Raw genomic sequence first — 17,587 nt, 5'->3', positions numbered from 1 at the left:
TTTCAAAGGTTTTACTGAGTTACAGTTCCAAGAAGGAAATCCGTCATTAGGCCGTAATCTATGGATTTCACATGACTGAAAATACAGCTATGCATCTGTTGGCCACAGGTACCTTAAAAGAAAGGTAGGGCGTGGATCAGAAACCCAGTAAGTATCCAGTGTGACCACCATTTTCCTCATGCAGCGTGACACATCTCCTTTGCATAGAGTTGATTAGGCTGTTGATTGTGGCCTGTGGAATGTTGTCCCACACCACTTCAACGACTGTGTGAAGTTGCTGGATATTGGCGGGAACTGGAGCACTCTGTCGTACACGTCGATCCAGAGCATCCCAAACAGGGCTCAATGGGTGACATGTCTGGTGAGTATTGTGGCGGTTGGATCAGAATTAGTTGGGAAACATAGATAATTAAGATGTTTTATTTGCATAATATGCTTATGTGAGATACTTGTCATTAGAATGTATCCTTTTGAACTATAGTGTTGGCAGTTGCACTTTTCCCTCAGCTAGGGCTCAGTCACTTGGGGCCCAGAAAGGGGAGAGGTCAAGTTTGTCTTTCACATGTCCCTGGTGCTATGCAGAATATCAGAAAGGGAAGAGGACAGAATGGAACATTGTCTCCATATGTGAATGTGTCTTTACCTATTCTTAAACCATGTGGAGGGATGGTGTGATTAATGGGGAACCAATTACTTGTCTCCACAATGTCTGTGCGCCAGTCACTCCCTCCTTTTCCCATTGTGGGAAATATGGCAGTGTCTGGAAATATTGTATGTCCTCTTTGATGCTGCACTTATGCTGGGATAGTGTATGACCTAGAGGCTCACTCCCCTCAGTGAGCTTGTTCAGGAGTGGGGTCAAGAGGGAGTCTACTTTAGATAGGGGTATCTAGAGTTGACAATTGAGTTATGCCTTGGATGAGGTAATGGTTCTGTGCTATGAAGTACCAGGAACGAGATTAGAACCTCGTCTGAGGGACCAAACTCAACGATAATTAATAGTGAATGTTATCTGGCTAAGGGATACTCCTTTCTCAAGAAAAAGTAGTTCTTTGTGAACAGTTCCTAAGATCTGTGATTCGTCATGTAAGTTGAGAGGGGCGTATCTTGGCTATAAAAGATCTTTGTACATTTCTGTTGGTACTTTTCAATGGTTCATTAGAGATGGCGCATCATTGAAAGTCAATGGCTATTGCAAAGCTCTTATTAAACAATATGTAGTTTAAGTATAACTCTGACTAGTGTGTGAAGTTTGTAACTCTCCTCATTTGGTAAAGCAGAAAAATGCCACGACAGTATGCAGGCCATGGGAGAACTGGGACATTTTCAGCTTCCAGGAATTGTATACAGATCCTTGTGACATGAGGCTGTGTGCATTATCATGCTGAAAGATGAGGTGATGGCGGCGGATGAATGGCACAACAATGGGCCTCAGGATCTCGTCACGGTATCTCTGTGCATTCAAATTGCCATTGATAAAATGCAATTATATTCGTTGTTCGTAGCTTATGTCTGCCCATACCCTAACCCCACCGCCACCATGGGGAATTCTGTTCACAACTTTGACATCCGCAAACCACTCGCACACAAGACGCCATACACGCTACACTGTCTGCCATCCGCCCGGGAAAGTTGAAACTGGGATTTATCCGTGAAGGGGACAATTCTCTGGCGTGCCAGTGGCCATCGATGGTGAGCATTTGCCAAATTTATTTTTTATTTTTATTTTATTTCTTTATTTCACCTTTATTTAACCAGGTAGGCTAGTTGAGAACAAGTTCTCATTTGCAACTGCGACCTGGCCAAGATAAAGCATAGCAGTGTGAGCATACAACAAAGAGTTACACATGGAGTAAACAATTAACAAGTCAATAACACAGTAGAAAACGAAGGGGGGGTCTATATACAATGTGTGCAAAAGGCATGAGGAGGTAGGCAAATAATTACAATTTTGCAGATTAACACTGGAGTGATAAAAGATCAGATGGTCATGTACAGGTAGAGATATTGGTGTGCAGAAGAGCAGAAAAGTAAATAAATAAAAACAGTACGGGGATGAGGTAGGTGAAAAGGGTGGGCTATTTACCAATAGACTATGTACAGCTGCAGCGATCGGTTAGCTGCTCAGATAGCTGATGTTTGAAGTTGGTGAGGGAGATAAAAGTCTCCAACTTCAGCGATTTTTGCAATTCGTTCCAGTCACAGGCAGCAGAGTACTGGAACGAAAGGCGGCCAAATGAGGTGTTGGCTTTAGGGATGATCAGTGAGATACACCTGCTGGAGCGCGTGCTACGGATGGGTGTTGCCATCGTGACCAGTGAGCTGAGATAAGGCGGAGCTTTACCTAGCATAGACTTGTAGATGACCTGGAGCCAGTGGGTCTGGCGACGAATATGTAGCGAGGGCCAGCCGACTAGAGCATACAAGTCGCAGTGGTGGGTAGTATAAGGTGCTTTAGTGACAAAACGGATGGCACTGTGATAGACTGCATCCAGTTTGCTGAGTAGAGTGTTGGAAGCCATTTTGTAGATGACATCGCCGAAGTCGAGGATCGGTAGGATAGTCAGTTTTACTAGGGTAAGCTTGGCGGCTTGAGTGAAGGAGGCTTTGTTGCGGAATAGAAAGCCGACTCTTGATTTGATTTTCGATTGGAGATGTTTGATATGAGTCTGGAAGGAGAGTTTGCAGTCTAGCCAGACACCTAGGTACTTATAGACGTCCACATATTCTAGGTCGGAACCATCCAGGGTGGTGATGCTAGTCGGGCATGCAGGTGCAGGCAGCGACCGGTTGAAAAGCATGCATTTGGTTTTACTAGCGTTTAAGAGCAGTTGGAGGCCACGGAAGGAGTGTTGTATGGCATTGAAGCTTGTTTGGAGGTTAGATAGCACAGTGTCCAAAGACGGGCCGAAAGTATATAGAATGGTGTCGTCTGCGTAGAGGTGGATCAGGGAATCGCCCGCAGCAAGAGCAACATCATTGATATACACAGAGAAAAGAGTCGGCCCGAGAATTGAACCCTGTGGCACCCCCATAGAGACTGCCAGAGGACCGGACAGCATGCCCTCCGATTTGACACACTGAACTCTGTCTGCAAAGTAATTGGTGAACCAGGCAAGGCAGTCATCCGAAAAACCGAGGCTACTGAGTCTGCCGATAAGAATATGGTGATTGACAGAGTCGAAAGCCTTGGCAAGGTCGATGAAGACGGCTGCACAGTACTGTCTTTTATCGGTGGCGGTTATGATTTCGTTTAGTACCTTGAGTGTGGCTGAGGTGCACCCATGACCGGCTCGGAAACCAGATTGCACAGCGGAGAAGGTACGGTGGGATTCGAGATGGTCAGTGACCTGTTTGTTGACTTGGCTTTCGAAGACCTTAGATAGGCAGGGCAGGATGGATATAGGTCTGTAACAGTTTGGGTCCAGGGTGTCTCCCCCTTTGAAGAGGGGGATGACTGCGGCAGCTTTCCAATCCTTGGGGATCTCAGACGAGATGAAAGAGAGGTTGAACAGGCTGGTAATAGGGGTTGCGACAATGGTGGCAGATAGTTTCAGAAATAGAGGGTCCAGATTGTCAAGCCCAGCTGATTTGTACGGGTCCAGGTTTTGCAGCTCTTTCAGAACATCTGCTATCTGGATTTGGGTAAAGGAGAACCTGGAGAGGCTTGGGCGAGGAGCTGCGGGGGGGGCGGAGCTGTTGGCCGAGGTTGAAGTAGCCAGGCGGAAGGCATGGCCAGCCGTTGAGAAATGCTTATTGAAGTTTTCGATAATCATGGATTTATCAGTGGTGACCGTGTTACCTAGCCTCAGTGCAGTGGGCAGCTGGGAGGAGGTGCTCTTGTTCTCCATGGACTTCACAGTGTCCCAGAACTTTTTGGAGTTGGAGCTACAGGATGCAAACTTCTGCCTGAAGAAGCTGGCCTTAGCTTTCCTGACTGACTGCGTGTATTGGTTCCGGACTTCCCTGAACAGTTGCATATCACGGGGACTATTCGATGCTATTGCAGTCCGCCACAGGATGTTTTTGTGCTGGTCGAGGGCAGTCAGGTCTGGGGTGAACCAAGGGCTGTATCTGTTCTTAGTTCTGCATTTTTTGAACGGAGCATGCTTATCTAAAATGGTGAGGAAGTTACTTTTAAAGAATGACCAGGCATCCTCAACTGACGGGATGAGGTCAATGTCCTTCCAGGATACCCGGGCCAGGTCGATTAGAAAGGCCTGCTCACAGAAGTGTTTTAGGGAGCGTTTGACAGTGATGAGGGGTGGTCGTTTGACTGCGGCTCCGTAGCGGATACAGGCAATGAGGCAGTGATCGCTGAGATCCTGGTTGAAGACAGCGGAGGTGTATTTGGAGGGCCAGTTGGTCAGGATGACGTCTATGAGGGTGCCCTTGTTTACAGAGTTAGGGTTGTACCTGGTGGGTTCCTTGATGATTTGTGTGAGATTGAGGGCATCTAGCTTAGATTGTAGGACTGGCGGGGTGTTAAGCATATCCCAGTTTAGGTCACCTAACAGAACAAACTCTGAAGCTAGATGGGGGGCGATCAATTCACAAATGGTGTCCAGGGCACAGCTGGGAGCTGAGGGGGGTCGGTAGCAGGCGGCAACCGTGAGAGACTTATTTCTGGAGAGAGTAATTTTCAAAATTAGTAGTTCGAACTGTTTGGGTATGGACCTGGAAAGTATGACATTACTTTGCAGGCCATCTCTGCAGTAAACTTCAACTCCTCCCCCTTTGGCAGTTCTATCTTGACGGAAGATGTTATAGTTGGGTATGGAAATCTCTGAATTTTTGGTGGCCTTCCTGAGCCAGGATTCAGACACAGCAAGGACATCAGGGTTAGCAGAGTGTGCTAAAGCAGTGAGTAAGACAAACTTAGGGAGGAGGCTTCTGATGTTGACATGCATGAAACCAAGGCTTTTTCGAACACAGAAGTCAACAAATGAGGGTGCCTGGGGACATGCAGGGCCTGGGTTTACCTCCACATCACCCGCGGAACAGAGAAGGAGTAGTATGAGGGTGCGGCTAAAGGCTATCAAAACTGGTCGCCTAGAGCGTTGGGGACAGAGAATAAGAGGAGCAGGTTTCTGGGCATGGTAGAATATATTCAGGGCATAATGCGCAGACAGGGGTATGGTGGGGTGCGGGTACAGCGGAGGTAAGCCCAGGCACTGGGTGATGATGAGAGAGGTTGTATCTCTGGACATGCTGGTAGTAATGGGTGAGGTCACCGCATGTGTGGGAGGTGGGACAAAGGAGTTATCAGGGGTATGAAGAGTGGAACTAGGGGCTCCATTGTGAACTAAAACAATGATAACTAACCTGAACAACAGTATACAAGGCATATTGACATTTGAGAGAGACATACAGCGAGGCATACAGTAATCACAGGTGTTGAATTGGGAAAGCTAGCTAAAACAGTAGGTGAGACAACAGCTAATCAGCTAGCACAACAACAGCAGGTAAAATGGCGTAGACTAGGCAACGGGGCCAACAGATAAAACAAACAAGCAGAATGGAGTACCGTGATTTATGGACAGTCCAGCGTGCATCAGCTATGTAGCCAAGAGATCAGTGTCCAGGGGGCAGCGGTGGATGGGGAAGGGAAGCTGGACTGGCGAGTGTTATCCAGGTTAAAAAAAACGAACAATGACTAAATAGCTTGTAGCTAGTTAGCTGGTTAGCTTCTGGAGGTTCTTGAGTGTGTTCTAAAAATAAATAAAAAATAATAGCGATTCCGTATCACATTGGGTGAGGCAGGTTTCCGGAAGGTATAAACAAATTAAAAGTCAGAAGAGATAGAAAGTAAATATGGGTCCGGTGGGCGTTTGGGACGCGGCGATTCAGGCGGTTAGCAGGCCTGTGCTGACAAGCTAACAGTTTGTAGGCCCGGGCTAGACAAGGTAGCAGTTAGCGGACCGGAGCTGGACAAGCTAGCAGTTAGCAGGCCGAATTAGCAAGCAGGGAGATAGCGAGGGCTAGAGAGTTAGCCTTTGGGGGACGTCGCGATGGGGTGAGTCTGTTTATTCCTCTTCATGCGGTGACATCGATAGACCGGTCGTGGGCCCGGGTATTGTAGCTCAGGAGTATGCTACGGTGGTAGCGCAGGCCGGGCTAGCTTCAAGCTAAGTGGGTGGAAACGTTAGCCAGGGGTAATCATCCAGGGTTGCGGTTTAGCTAGATAGCTAGTTGTGAAGATCCAGCGTATTTGGAAGCTTAGGTTTAGCAAAATGTTTTTAAAGGGATAGCTATGTAAAAAACGAAAAATATGTAAAAAACGAAAAATAAACAAAATATAAACAAAATATACAGGGACACGACACGACAGGACGACTTACTGCTACGCCATCTTGAATTGAAGTCGGTTATGATGCCAAACTGCAGTCAGGTCAAGACCGTGGTGAGGATGAATAACACACAGATGAACTTCCCTGAGACAATTTCTGACAGTTAGTGCAGAAATTCTTCGGTTGTGCAAACCCACAGTTTCGTCAGCAGTCCGGGTGGCTGGTCTCAGACGATTCCGGTCCATTTTAAATTCAGTCTGTAACACAATAAAATGTGGAAAAGTCAAGGGGTGTGAATACAGGCAGTGTATCTGCTGTGTCCATGCACTCAATTCATAGTATTAGCAGTAACAGTGAACTTAAAGTGACCTTGTGTGGAACCTTACAAATTTTGCCCAAGTCTGCTGTAGTGGTTTAAAGCAACATTTAACACTACTCATGTCAAATAAGGGAATGATCACTTTAATTGTGATATAATTCAGAATTTGCTTGACTAAATAGACTCCTAAACCACGTAAACAGTATATCTTCATATTTGTTACGGTTAAAGTCTGACAGTATTTCAGTCATCTGCACTATTGAACCCGGACGTGATGGCCTTTTATAGATGAACCTTTGAGCTGATATGCAAGTGATATTGCAATAAACATTTGATCATCTCAAGTTGTTCCGAGAAGAAACGCCATTTCAAGGTGTAGACATGGCAGACTTCCTTGAGAAATATCTTTGCTGCCATGTGTGTTCTGAGATTTATACAGACCCTGTCTCTCTTAGTTGCCTCCACAACTTTTGTTTCGGCTGTATTTCCAAGTTCTGGGATGAAACAAAAAATAGTAACTGTCCGATCTGTAAGAGAAAATCTTCCAAAGGGTGGATGCCTAACTTTGCCCTGAAGGACCTGGCAGACTCATACACAAAGAAGGAGAAAGGGGTATACGTCATTGACTCAATGACCGATGAAGTGATCGGATCTACAGGCTGTGGGAAGGAAGAGAAGAGGGGGTCCACCAGCTCAGAGAAGGAAGAAATGAGGGCGTCCAAAGATTTACGGATGGAAGAAAAAAGGGAGCCCATAGAATCAGGTGTGGGAAAAAAGAGGGGTTCCACAGGCTCGAGGAGGGAAGAAATAAGGGGGTCCACAGATTCAAGAACTGAAGAAAAGCAAGTTTTTCCTGGCCTGGCTGGACAGGTGTTGTGCGGTAAACATGCAGAGAAGCATAAGTGGTTTTGTATGGACGAAGGGAAAGCTGTGTGTAACGTCTGTGAAAATCCAACTCAACACTCTGGACACAAGGTCATTGATATAGAAAAGGCTGTAGTTGACCTCAAGGTAAATGTGTGCATCTGTTTCAAATTTCTACATGTTCTACATGTTACTGGTATAATTTTGACATGGTTAGATTAAGTCACATCCCCTCTAACCTCACCTGGTGAAACCTGGTGTTGCTTGCCAATGCCACCTTAGCTGGCTTTTATAAAATCAAATATAAGTTTATTGGTTGCCTACACAGATTTGCAGGTATTATGGTTGTGCAGCAAAATGGTTATGTTACTAGCTCCAACAGTGCAGTAGAATGTCTAGCAAAAACAATACACAAACACAAATATTTTCGAAAGTCCAAATAACAATCCATAGCAGATATATTAGACTGAGCAGTGTCTGAATCCAGAATATTCAAATGTAGTATGTATTGAAAATCTATCATTTGGAGAAGAAAATGGTATGTACAGTAGTAGGTATATTAGGATGAGCTACAGTACAGTGCATTAAGAAAGTATTTACTCCACATTTTGTTGTGTTACAGAGTGAATTTAAAATGGATAACATTTAGATATTGTGTCACTGATCTACACACAATATCCCAAAAGGTTGAAGTGGAATTTGGTTTTAAGACAACACCTTTGTTATGGCAAGCCTAAATAAGTTCAAATGTGCTTAACAAATCGCTTAATAAGTTGCATGAACTCATTCTGTGTTCAATAATAGTGGGTAAAATGATTTTAGAATGACTACCCCACCTCTGTACCCCACACAATTATCTGTAAGGTCCCTCAATCGAGTAGTGAATTTCAAGCACATAGTCAACCACAAAGACCAGGGATATTTTCAATGCCTAGCAAAGAAGAGCACCATTTCGTAGATGTAAAAAAAAAAAAAAACGCAGACTGAATATTCCTTTGAGCATGGTTAATTAATTAATTAATTAATTATTAATTAAGCTTTGGATAAATACTCACAGTCACTAAGAAAATACAGGTGTCCTTCCTCACTTCCTCAGTTGCTGGACAGGAAGGAATCTGCTCAGGGATTTCACCATGAGGCCGGTGGGGATTTTAAAACAGTTACAGAGTTTAACAACATTGTAGTTTCTCCAGAATACTAAGTTAATTGACAGAGTGAAAAGAAGGAAGCCTGAACACAATAAAAATATTCCAAAACAAATATCCTGTTTGCAAAAAGACACTTGAGTAATGCTGCAAAAAATGTGGCAAAGAAATGAATGATATATCCTGAATACAAAGCATTATGTTTTGGGGAAATCCAACACAACACATCACTGAGTACAACTCTTCATACTGTATTTTCAAATACGGTGGATGCTGCATCATGTTATTGGTATGCCCTGGCCTGTTCAGGGGCAGAATGACAGATTTTGTACCTTGTCAGCTCGGGGATTTGAACTTGCAACCTTTCGGTTACTAGTCCAATGCTCTAACCACTAGGCTACCCTGCCGCCCGTTGGCAGCGATTACAGCCTCGAGGCTTCTTGGGTATGATGCTACAAGCTTTAAAAATATATATATTTTAGAATAAGGCTGTAATGTAACAACATTTGGAAAAAGTCAAGGCGTCTGAATACTTCCCGACTGCACTGTATATACTTATGCTAATGTAACAAGGCATATGCTACCGCCTCTGCCCAGAGACCTACTAGGCTTTCATGGCAACGACCATTAGAGTTCACTTTGTCCCTACATTGGTGGCAGCATTGGGACCACTTCCTGCTCAAGGCTAGTTATGTGATCTAGTGGAGAGAAGTTTTCTGTTTTTCAACAATGTGTTGGGTGTAATTACATTGATATATCTAGTGAACAATGGATAAGCAACAATGGGTGTGACAGATATAAGTAGGTGTGATCAAGACTTACGTGAAAGTTGCCTGAAGCTGAAACGAAAGTGATATTCCCTGACCATTTATTCAGAAGAAAATCCTCTGACTGTCGAATTTACATAATTTAAGAAGGGACCAAAAACAAAACACATTCTACACATTTACAAACTACCTGTTAAAAGTGTTATTACAACCATGGTGTTACTTTTGTTACTGAAGCTTATATATCTAATAACCTGACATTGGTCCATCCACATCATTTGGGTAGACAAATAATGTGTGTTATGCAGCAAAACACAACTATCCTTTTTTTAGGATGCAAACCAATAATATGAATCACTGTTGATCCATCCTGTTCTGATCTAATGAGGTGGATGCAGGATTTTCAACGGCCTAGAATCAAGGCTTTTCCCAGTCATGAAAGACAAAGCTAGGCCCATCTTAGTTCTCATTGGCAAAGACTGAATTCAAGTTAGGGGTTGTATGTCAGACACTCCTATTCCACTTTGCCCAACATGTTATACCCCAGAGGTTGTAAATAAACCCTTTTAAAGGTGATAACTTTTATCCTTTTTATAGCGCTGTGAAATCCATAGTTGAATGGCTTCAAACTGAGCATTTCTTACTGGAAATTGCTGCTGAAATTGAACATAGCTTAGGGTTAGGGTACTGACTCTCCTATGCCACTTTTTCCTAACATCTTAGGCTGTAGTTTGTGGGATCTTGTTTTGGTACTGTGCTGTTTAGCCCTACTAAGCTTTACGTTTCATTAGTATTTTTTTTTTGGTGTTTATTGAATAAAATAAGATGTACGCCTACCACGCTGCACCTTGGTCCGATCCTTCCATCGACGAGCGTAACAATATCCACAGTAAAACGAGTCCTATATCGACATAACCTGAAAGGCCGCTCAGCAAGGAAGAAGTAACTGCTCCAAACCCGCCATAAAAAATTCAGACTACGATTTGCAACTGCAAATGGGGGCAAAGATCGTACTTTTTGGAGAAATGTCCTCTGGTCTGATGAAACAAAAATAGTACTGTAAGGCCATAATGACCATCATTAAGTTTGGAGGAAAAAGGGGGATGCTTGCAAGCCGAAGAACACCATCCCGACTGTGAAGCACGGGGGTGGCAGCATCATGTTTTGGGGGTGCTTTGCTGCAGGAGGGTCTGGTGCACTTCACAAAATAGCTGGCATCATGAGGCAGGAAAATGATGTGGATATATTGAAGGACATCTCAAGACATCAGTCAGGAAGTTAAAGCTTGGTCGCAAATGGGTCTTCCAAATGGACAATGACCCCAAGCATACTTCCAAAGTTGTGTCAAAATGGACAACAAAGTCAAGGTACTGGACAACAAAGTCAAGGTATTGGAGTGGCCATCACAGAAAAATTGACCTCAATCCTATAGAAAATTTGTGGGTAGATCTGAACAAGCGTGTATGAGCAAGGAGGCCTACAAACCTGACTCAATTACACCAGCTCTGTCAGGAGGAATTCACCCAATTTATTGTGGGAAGCTTGTGGAAGGCTACCCAAAACATTTGACACAAGTTAAACAATTTAAGGGCAATGCTACCAAATACTAATTGAGTGTATGTAAATTTCAACAATTGGGTTGAAGATGGGTGATTGTGGAAGCCAGATCATCTGATGCAGCACTCCACTTTTTTACAAGGATTACATGTCAGGGATTGTAAAAACTGAGTTAATGTATTTGTCTAAGGTGCATGGAAACTTCCGACTTCAACTGCAGATGCACTTGTTTTGAGATCAAAGCAAAAGCTGCATGTAGCCACGTGTGCACATTTGTTCATATCCTTTGCTAGTTAGTGAGTTATTAACCCAGTTATAGATCATTTGTTGTCAGCACTGGGGGAGTGACTGAGCACAAAATGTGTACATTTCTAGACATCTTTGAAAAGGGAGTCAAGCAAAGAGCTGTTTTGTCTTTAAGGGGCAGTGATGTATTTTGAGACAGGCTTGAATAAGCTAAGTAGCCAATGGGCAGAGGGTAGCATCATTTGTCTGATTCTCTGTAATAATGGTACAGTGTGCATTTTATTTTGTAAAGTGGTTTCTTGCATCAAACAACACCTCCTTGTCTGAAGGACAAGTGGATTATCAGGTTAATGTCAAGCCCGGCATGTTTTTTTAAAAGGTCTCGTGGAATGTAGGCCTACATTGAACACCACACATTGGCTGCTACTGTAGGCTGAATGATAGAACAGCTATTTCCATGTTGAAATGTTATGGGATGCATTTACTCCATTGTTTTTTATGGTAGGCCTACTTATGACCAAATAGCCACAATAGCCTACTTTACCACTGAAACGGCAACTTAAAGCGGGTACAGCCTCAGTGTTCACAGTAAACCTGTGCTGGAAGTTGCACAGAATTTTCATAACCTTAAATTTAGCGCTCAGCAGCCATGAAATGTGTTCAGTGCCTACATTTTTTTTGAGGAACCATTGCAGCTAAGCACAGGAAAAGTTATTTTAGCTCACCCCTCACCTAACCCTTTAACCTATCTCCTAAACTTAACCCTAACCCCTTGTCTTTCTAACAGTAGCCACCTAGCTAGAATTCGTAACATGCCATACATTTAGCAAATTCATAATATATACGTTTTTCAAATTCTTAACATATAATACGGATTGTAATTCGTAACATATCATACGAAATGGGTGATCCATTTCCATTTCACATCCACAAATTAATACATACCATATGAAACAGAACATATACTAAATGGAGTGTCCTGGATTTACCTACAGAATAATATGAAATACTCTGAGACCAGGTTGGGCTATATTAACAACCTGTACAATGTCACACAGGAAAAGCTGAAGCTGTACATGAAGCCTATGCAGGACAATCTGAAGAAATGTACTGAGACTGAGAGAAAATACAAGCATATTGTTCAACACACAAAGGTAAGTGTATTGGCAATGGAAGCAACAAAATAAAATACAAATATAGAATTTTATCTGAATTAAATTGAACAGACTTTTTTACTTTATACTTTTTAAATTGGTTAATTTGTGTTTTCTATTAATTGTTCTGAAATGTTCTAACTATTCTTCAATTTTCCTACCTTTCTAACAAAATCATGACATCATTAGCCCCAACCAGTTATTTTTGCTAATTAAGATGCTTCATTGTCATAGACACAGTTGGTGGACACTGAGAGGCAGATAAAGGAGGCTTTTGAGAAGCTTCACCAGTTTCTGAGAGATGAAGAGAAGGCCAGAATAGGTGAGCTGAGGAAGGAAGAGCAGCAGAAGAGAGATACTATGACCACAGAAATGAAGATCATTCACGACCAAATCTCATCTCTTACAACGGGTATCACTACTTTGGAACAAGACTTAAAGAAGCAGGATTTGCGCTTTCTGAAGGTACGAACACAGTAATCACAAAACTAGACTGCAAACATTGCATGTTGCATCTGTTAGTTAGGATAACGGACATGCAATGCTAGCGGTTTAGTTTAAGGGTACGGATTAGATCATTTTACAGTATCACCACCACAATATTGCAGTGCAATCAATGTGATTGTGAGTGACGTATACTCCCCAAGGTGCTGTTGCTGATAAGAATAAAGAGACATTACTGCAGCTTTTGGGAAGGTATCCATTATGGTGATGGCTTTGATTCCTTGTCTAAGGTTTAATCGGTTGTTTTCTGCACAGGATATTCCAATGTGTTCTTGACTATATTCTAGCATAATATGATTAACATTCAGTTTTTCTCTGTCTTATCATTGCTAGAGCTACAAAAACATCCAAATGAGGTACGTCCAATATATTTTCTTTCTCAATATTATACGGTATCTGCTTGTTACTGATATTGAGAAATTACTCCTCTTACACATAAACGATATGGCCTAAAAATCACATCTCAATATTTGAATGGATGGTGTTCATGGATTGCTGGAAGATCCTTGGTGTCAAACTCAACCCAAGTACAATTGTACTGGAACACACCAATGTGCATCATCAATGCATGCAATGATCAAGCAGAAATATGGAATCAAGCTGCCATATTGGATTAGCAATAAATCAAAGCATACTCTTAATTGATGTGCTACTCCTAACTTGACCAAAAACCTTAGAGACAGTAGGCACAATTGTAAAAACATATATATATATATATATATATATATATATATATATATATATATATATATATGTAATATAACAACAACACTTTCTGAAAGGGATTGTGTAGCTCAATGACTTGGTTTGAAGCATCTCAGATTGTTTGGGCATTAAATTTAAAACATTTTGATATCAGGTTCATTGATTTCCAGTTTTTTTTTATGCTAACATTAGCGGTTAGGAGGACTCATTCCTTGTCCATAGACTCCTTACAAGCTAAGGAGAACACTCACCCATTATTATGATTTACAGTTGTAGGGCCCAGCTGCAGTGCACACCACAAGATCCTAAAATATTATCGGGAGTGCTCATAGATGTAGCCAAACACCTGGGTAACCTCAAGTTCAGAGTCTGGGAGAAGATGCTGGTGATTGCTAACCACAGTGAGTAACAGTTAAAAGAGAATATGTTTGTGGTTAATGTGTATTGTAGATGATAGAGTAGGTTTAACATTAAAAAAAATTTGTTGTAAAACTTGTCTTTATAGTCAGTTTTCATGATGTAGCTATACCAAAGAAAAGGTATACACTGTATAGAACTAACAGAGTATCTCCTTATCTTCAAGCTCCTGTGATTATGGACCCCAACACAGCTCCCAGCTTTCTCACTTTGTCTGATGATCTGACCAGTGTGCGAAACTCAGGCACACAGCAGATGCTGCCAGATAATCCAGAGCGATGCACGTTTAACGCAAAAATTTTGGGTTCTGAAGGGTTCACCTCAGGAAAGCACAGCTGGGAGGTGGAGGTGAGGAACCACCCCAGCTGGAATTTGGGTGTGGCAAAAGATTCAATCAACAGAAAAGATAGGACATTCGCAAATCCTAAATATGGAATCTGGGCAATAGGTTTAGAAAACAGTGAGTATACAGATCCAGAGGCTAGGCTTCTTGCTCTGAAGAGGAGACCCCAAAGGGTTATGGTGCAACTAGACTACAGCGGAGGGGAATTGTCCTTCTATGACCCCCGTGACATGTCAAAAATCTACACTCACAAAGACACATTTAATGAGAGACTCTTCCCATACTTCTCTATTGGAAAATGTAAAGATGCCAGTGAACCTGGATTCATCCAGATCTGCCCCTCAAAGGTGTCTCTAAAAGTGATGTCATCGTAAATTTAACGAGGAATTTTTCATAGATAAAAGCATCATAGAAAGCCTTTATAGTGGGATATGGTACGTCATTCCTCGTAAAGACTGAATAGAAATGTTCATGAAAGTTAGTGTTTCATATTTAGTAGAAATTCAACAAATACATAATTTAGAGTCATTGAGGAATATATCATGAACATGTGGATATTCAAATATACAGAGTTGGTGTCATATTAGTATGCTAAACCAACTTTAATGACAATCTAATCTACTTTAATGACAATCAAAGGGCATGTTATAAAACCCTTAAATCAATTATTAAAATGTAATAATTAAATTGCTGTGGGTAATGATTGACTCTTGTACCCAGCTCAGCGTTTAGCTGTAAAGCTTTTGACACGTAGCGGTAAAGTTATTGTAACCTTTTCTTGATCCAATTCTTCCTTGTGTTCTCAGAAAGGAGGATGTATACGTAAGGAAATCGTAACACATTTAAGAAAGCAAGCATAATAAAGCTTTGGGTTGAAATAATCTGAGTTATTGTAGTACCGGATTCTAACACCAGAGGGGGCCTGTCCATCATTGGAAAAAAGTTTGTCCTATTCTCTGGCCTACTATGAATTAGATTTGCTCACCTCTTGCGTCCTCTCTCGCCTCCTTTTGAAAAAGGTCCAAATGAATCGAGGAGAGTCTGCAAGGAGAGTGAACGTGGATGGAAATCTGATTGCTTGAAACGAGACAGTCCTTCTCAACTCGCAAGTCATTAGACAAATTGCGTTTAAAGGGGTGGATTCCAAAATAAATGTGTAAAGTGATCAAAACTAATGAAATTCATTTTTTAGATAAAACAATAAGTTCAATTATTTATTTTTTAAAACGTGTGCATATTTTTCTCCTCTGACAAAACAAAAGCTGATTCAAAGTGGGTGTGTCTGATTTAAAAACTTCTGCATACAAGTGTATAGTGTTGGATTTGACATTTTGAACATTGAGCCATTAAAGACATGATAGATCAGACGCATAGTATATTAAGGGGTGAAAGAGACTAGGTCTCTGTAGAAAGACAGATAGCTGTGGAATGTGTTGGGTGACAAGAAGAGAGCGATGTGCTGATACAGGGGAGACAGATGGACCTCTGTGGATTAGATGAAGAAGGGGTTAAGGTCAGGAGGTGAGGACAGATTCTCTTAAGGAAGTAATAAATGTTTGTTATCCCGTTACCCTCTTTATTATCTTCCTGTAGAGCCATAAAATGTAAGGATTGGAGAGGAGGAGGAGTGTCTTAAGTGGGATACAAATATCTGGTTGGGACAAATGTTGGGTTTTCTGATTACAGCTGTCCAGAACTTTTAGGAAGAATTAAACTTGGTTAAAGCTTCTCTAGTGTCCGCAAGTTATTTACTCTGAAAAATAAGAACCTAACAATAGTCAATGAAAGTTGGCTATGGTGCTGGAGAGTAACTTTTACATAATTCCTAATGAAAAGAATCAACTTTTTCCTCAGTACATTTTCCCTGACACCCAAAAGTACTCTTTGAATGATTAGCAGGACAGGAAAATTGTCAAAGTTACGCACTTAACATGAGGTCATCCCTACTGCCTCTGATCTGGCAGACTCTAAACACAAACGCTTAATTTGAAAATGATATCTGAGTGTTAGTCTGCCACTGGCTATCCGTAAATGTAAAAAACAAGAAAATGGTGCCGTCTGGTTTGTTTATTAAGGAATTTTAAATTATTTATACTTTCACTTTTAATACTTATGTATATTTTTGCAATTACATTTACTTTTGATACTTAAGTATATTTAAAACCAAATAATTGAAGACTTTTACTCAAGTAGTATTTTATTGGTTGACTTTCAATTTTACTCAAGTCATTATCTATTAAGGTATCTTTACTTTTATTCAAGTATGACAATAGGGTACTTTTTCCACCTACCAACAAATTGAAACACTCCTCGAACACTTATTGGTTTTACCGAAACGATCATCTCCCTCTTTCATTCTCTTGTGTTAGCAGAATGCCATCCATTCCTCAGTTCAATGAAAATTGCACTGTAGCCTTTCACTGTAGAATATGGATAAAGTTATATTGAATACCATTAATTGCAGGTAGACTCTCTCTGCAGGTTTTCAGATAAACACACTCAATTCAAGATATAGAACTTTCAAAATACAGAAAATGACATTTTAAATCCATAAGGTTAATTAAAGTATCAACTGTCATTTTATTACAGTTGATTGGCATATATTTGCATCAAACAGAGAACATACATAACTATTACTTATAGTAAACCGAATGCATCATATTTTGTGATGCAATTCAAACAACCTTGATTTTTCACATATTCATTCAGGCAGATTCAGTGCATTCAGAAAGAATTCAGACATATTGACTTGTTCCACATTTTGTTACGTTACAGCCTTATTATAAAATGGATTCAATAGTCCCCCCCCCCTCACTAATCTACACACAATACCCCATGAAGACAAAGGAGCAACAGGTTTTTAGACATTTTTGCAAAATGTATATAAAAAAAAAAGAAATATCACATTTTCTAAGTATTCAGACCCTTTACTTTGTTAAAGCACCTTTGGCAGCAATTACAGCCTTGAGTCTTCTTGGGTATGATGGTACAAGCTTGGCACACCTGTATTTGCGGAGTTTCTCCCATTCATCTCCGCAGATCCTCAAGCTCTGTCAGGTTAGATGGGGAGCATCGCTGCACAGCTATTTTCAGGTCTCTCCAGAGATGTTCGATCAGGATCAAATCCGGGCTCTGGCTGGGCCACTCAAGGACATTGAGACTTGTCCCAAAGCCACTCCTGTATTGTCCTGTTGGAAGGTGAACCTTCGCCCCAGTCTGAGGTTCTGAGCGCTCCGGAGCAGGTACTCATTAAGGATCTCTGTACTTTGCCCCATT

General features: G+C 41.5%; 1 protein-coding gene across 1 annotated transcript; it reads left to right on the top strand.

Annotated features, from left to right (window-relative positions):
* The first annotated feature begins 6,962 nt into the window (after positions 1–6,962).
* LOC109906909 (zinc-binding protein A33-like) lies at positions 6,963–16,040 on the top strand. The gene is made up of 6 exons (XM_031793785.1): positions 6,963–7,620; positions 12,247–12,342; positions 12,577–12,807; positions 13,180–13,202; positions 13,822–13,952; positions 14,135–16,040. The coding sequence occupies exons 1-6, from the start codon at positions 6,991–6,993 to the stop codon at positions 14,683–14,685; spliced, it is 1,662 nt and encodes a 553-aa protein (XP_031649645.1). The 5' UTR covers positions 6,963–6,990; the 3' UTR covers positions 14,686–16,040.
* The last annotated feature ends 1,547 nt before the right edge of the window (positions 16,041–17,587 follow it).

This window comes from Oncorhynchus kisutch, linkage group LG17 (assembly GCF_002021735.2).
Source record: "Oncorhynchus kisutch isolate 150728-3 linkage group LG17, Okis_V2, whole genome shotgun sequence".
Taxonomy (NCBI): Eukaryota; Metazoa; Chordata; class Actinopteri; order Salmoniformes; family Salmonidae; genus Oncorhynchus; species Oncorhynchus kisutch.
Note: the sequence above shows the minus strand (reverse complement) of the source record. Positions and strands in the feature narration are given on the sequence as shown.

Excerpts from the sequence above, each read along its gene's own strand:
- LOC109906909 (XM_031793785.1), top strand. The coding sequence starts at position 6,991 with ATGGCAGACTTCCTTGAGAAATATCTTTGCTGCCATGTGTGTTCTGAG. Across the intron at positions 7,621-12,246 it reads AGGCTGTAGTTGACCTCAAG|GAAAAGCTGAAGCTGTACAT; the intron begins GTAAATGTGTGC and ends AATGTCACACAG. Across the intron at positions 13,203-13,821 it reads TACAAAAACATCCAAATGAG|TTGTAGGGCCCAGCTGCAGT; the intron begins GTACGTCCAATA and ends TATGATTTACAG.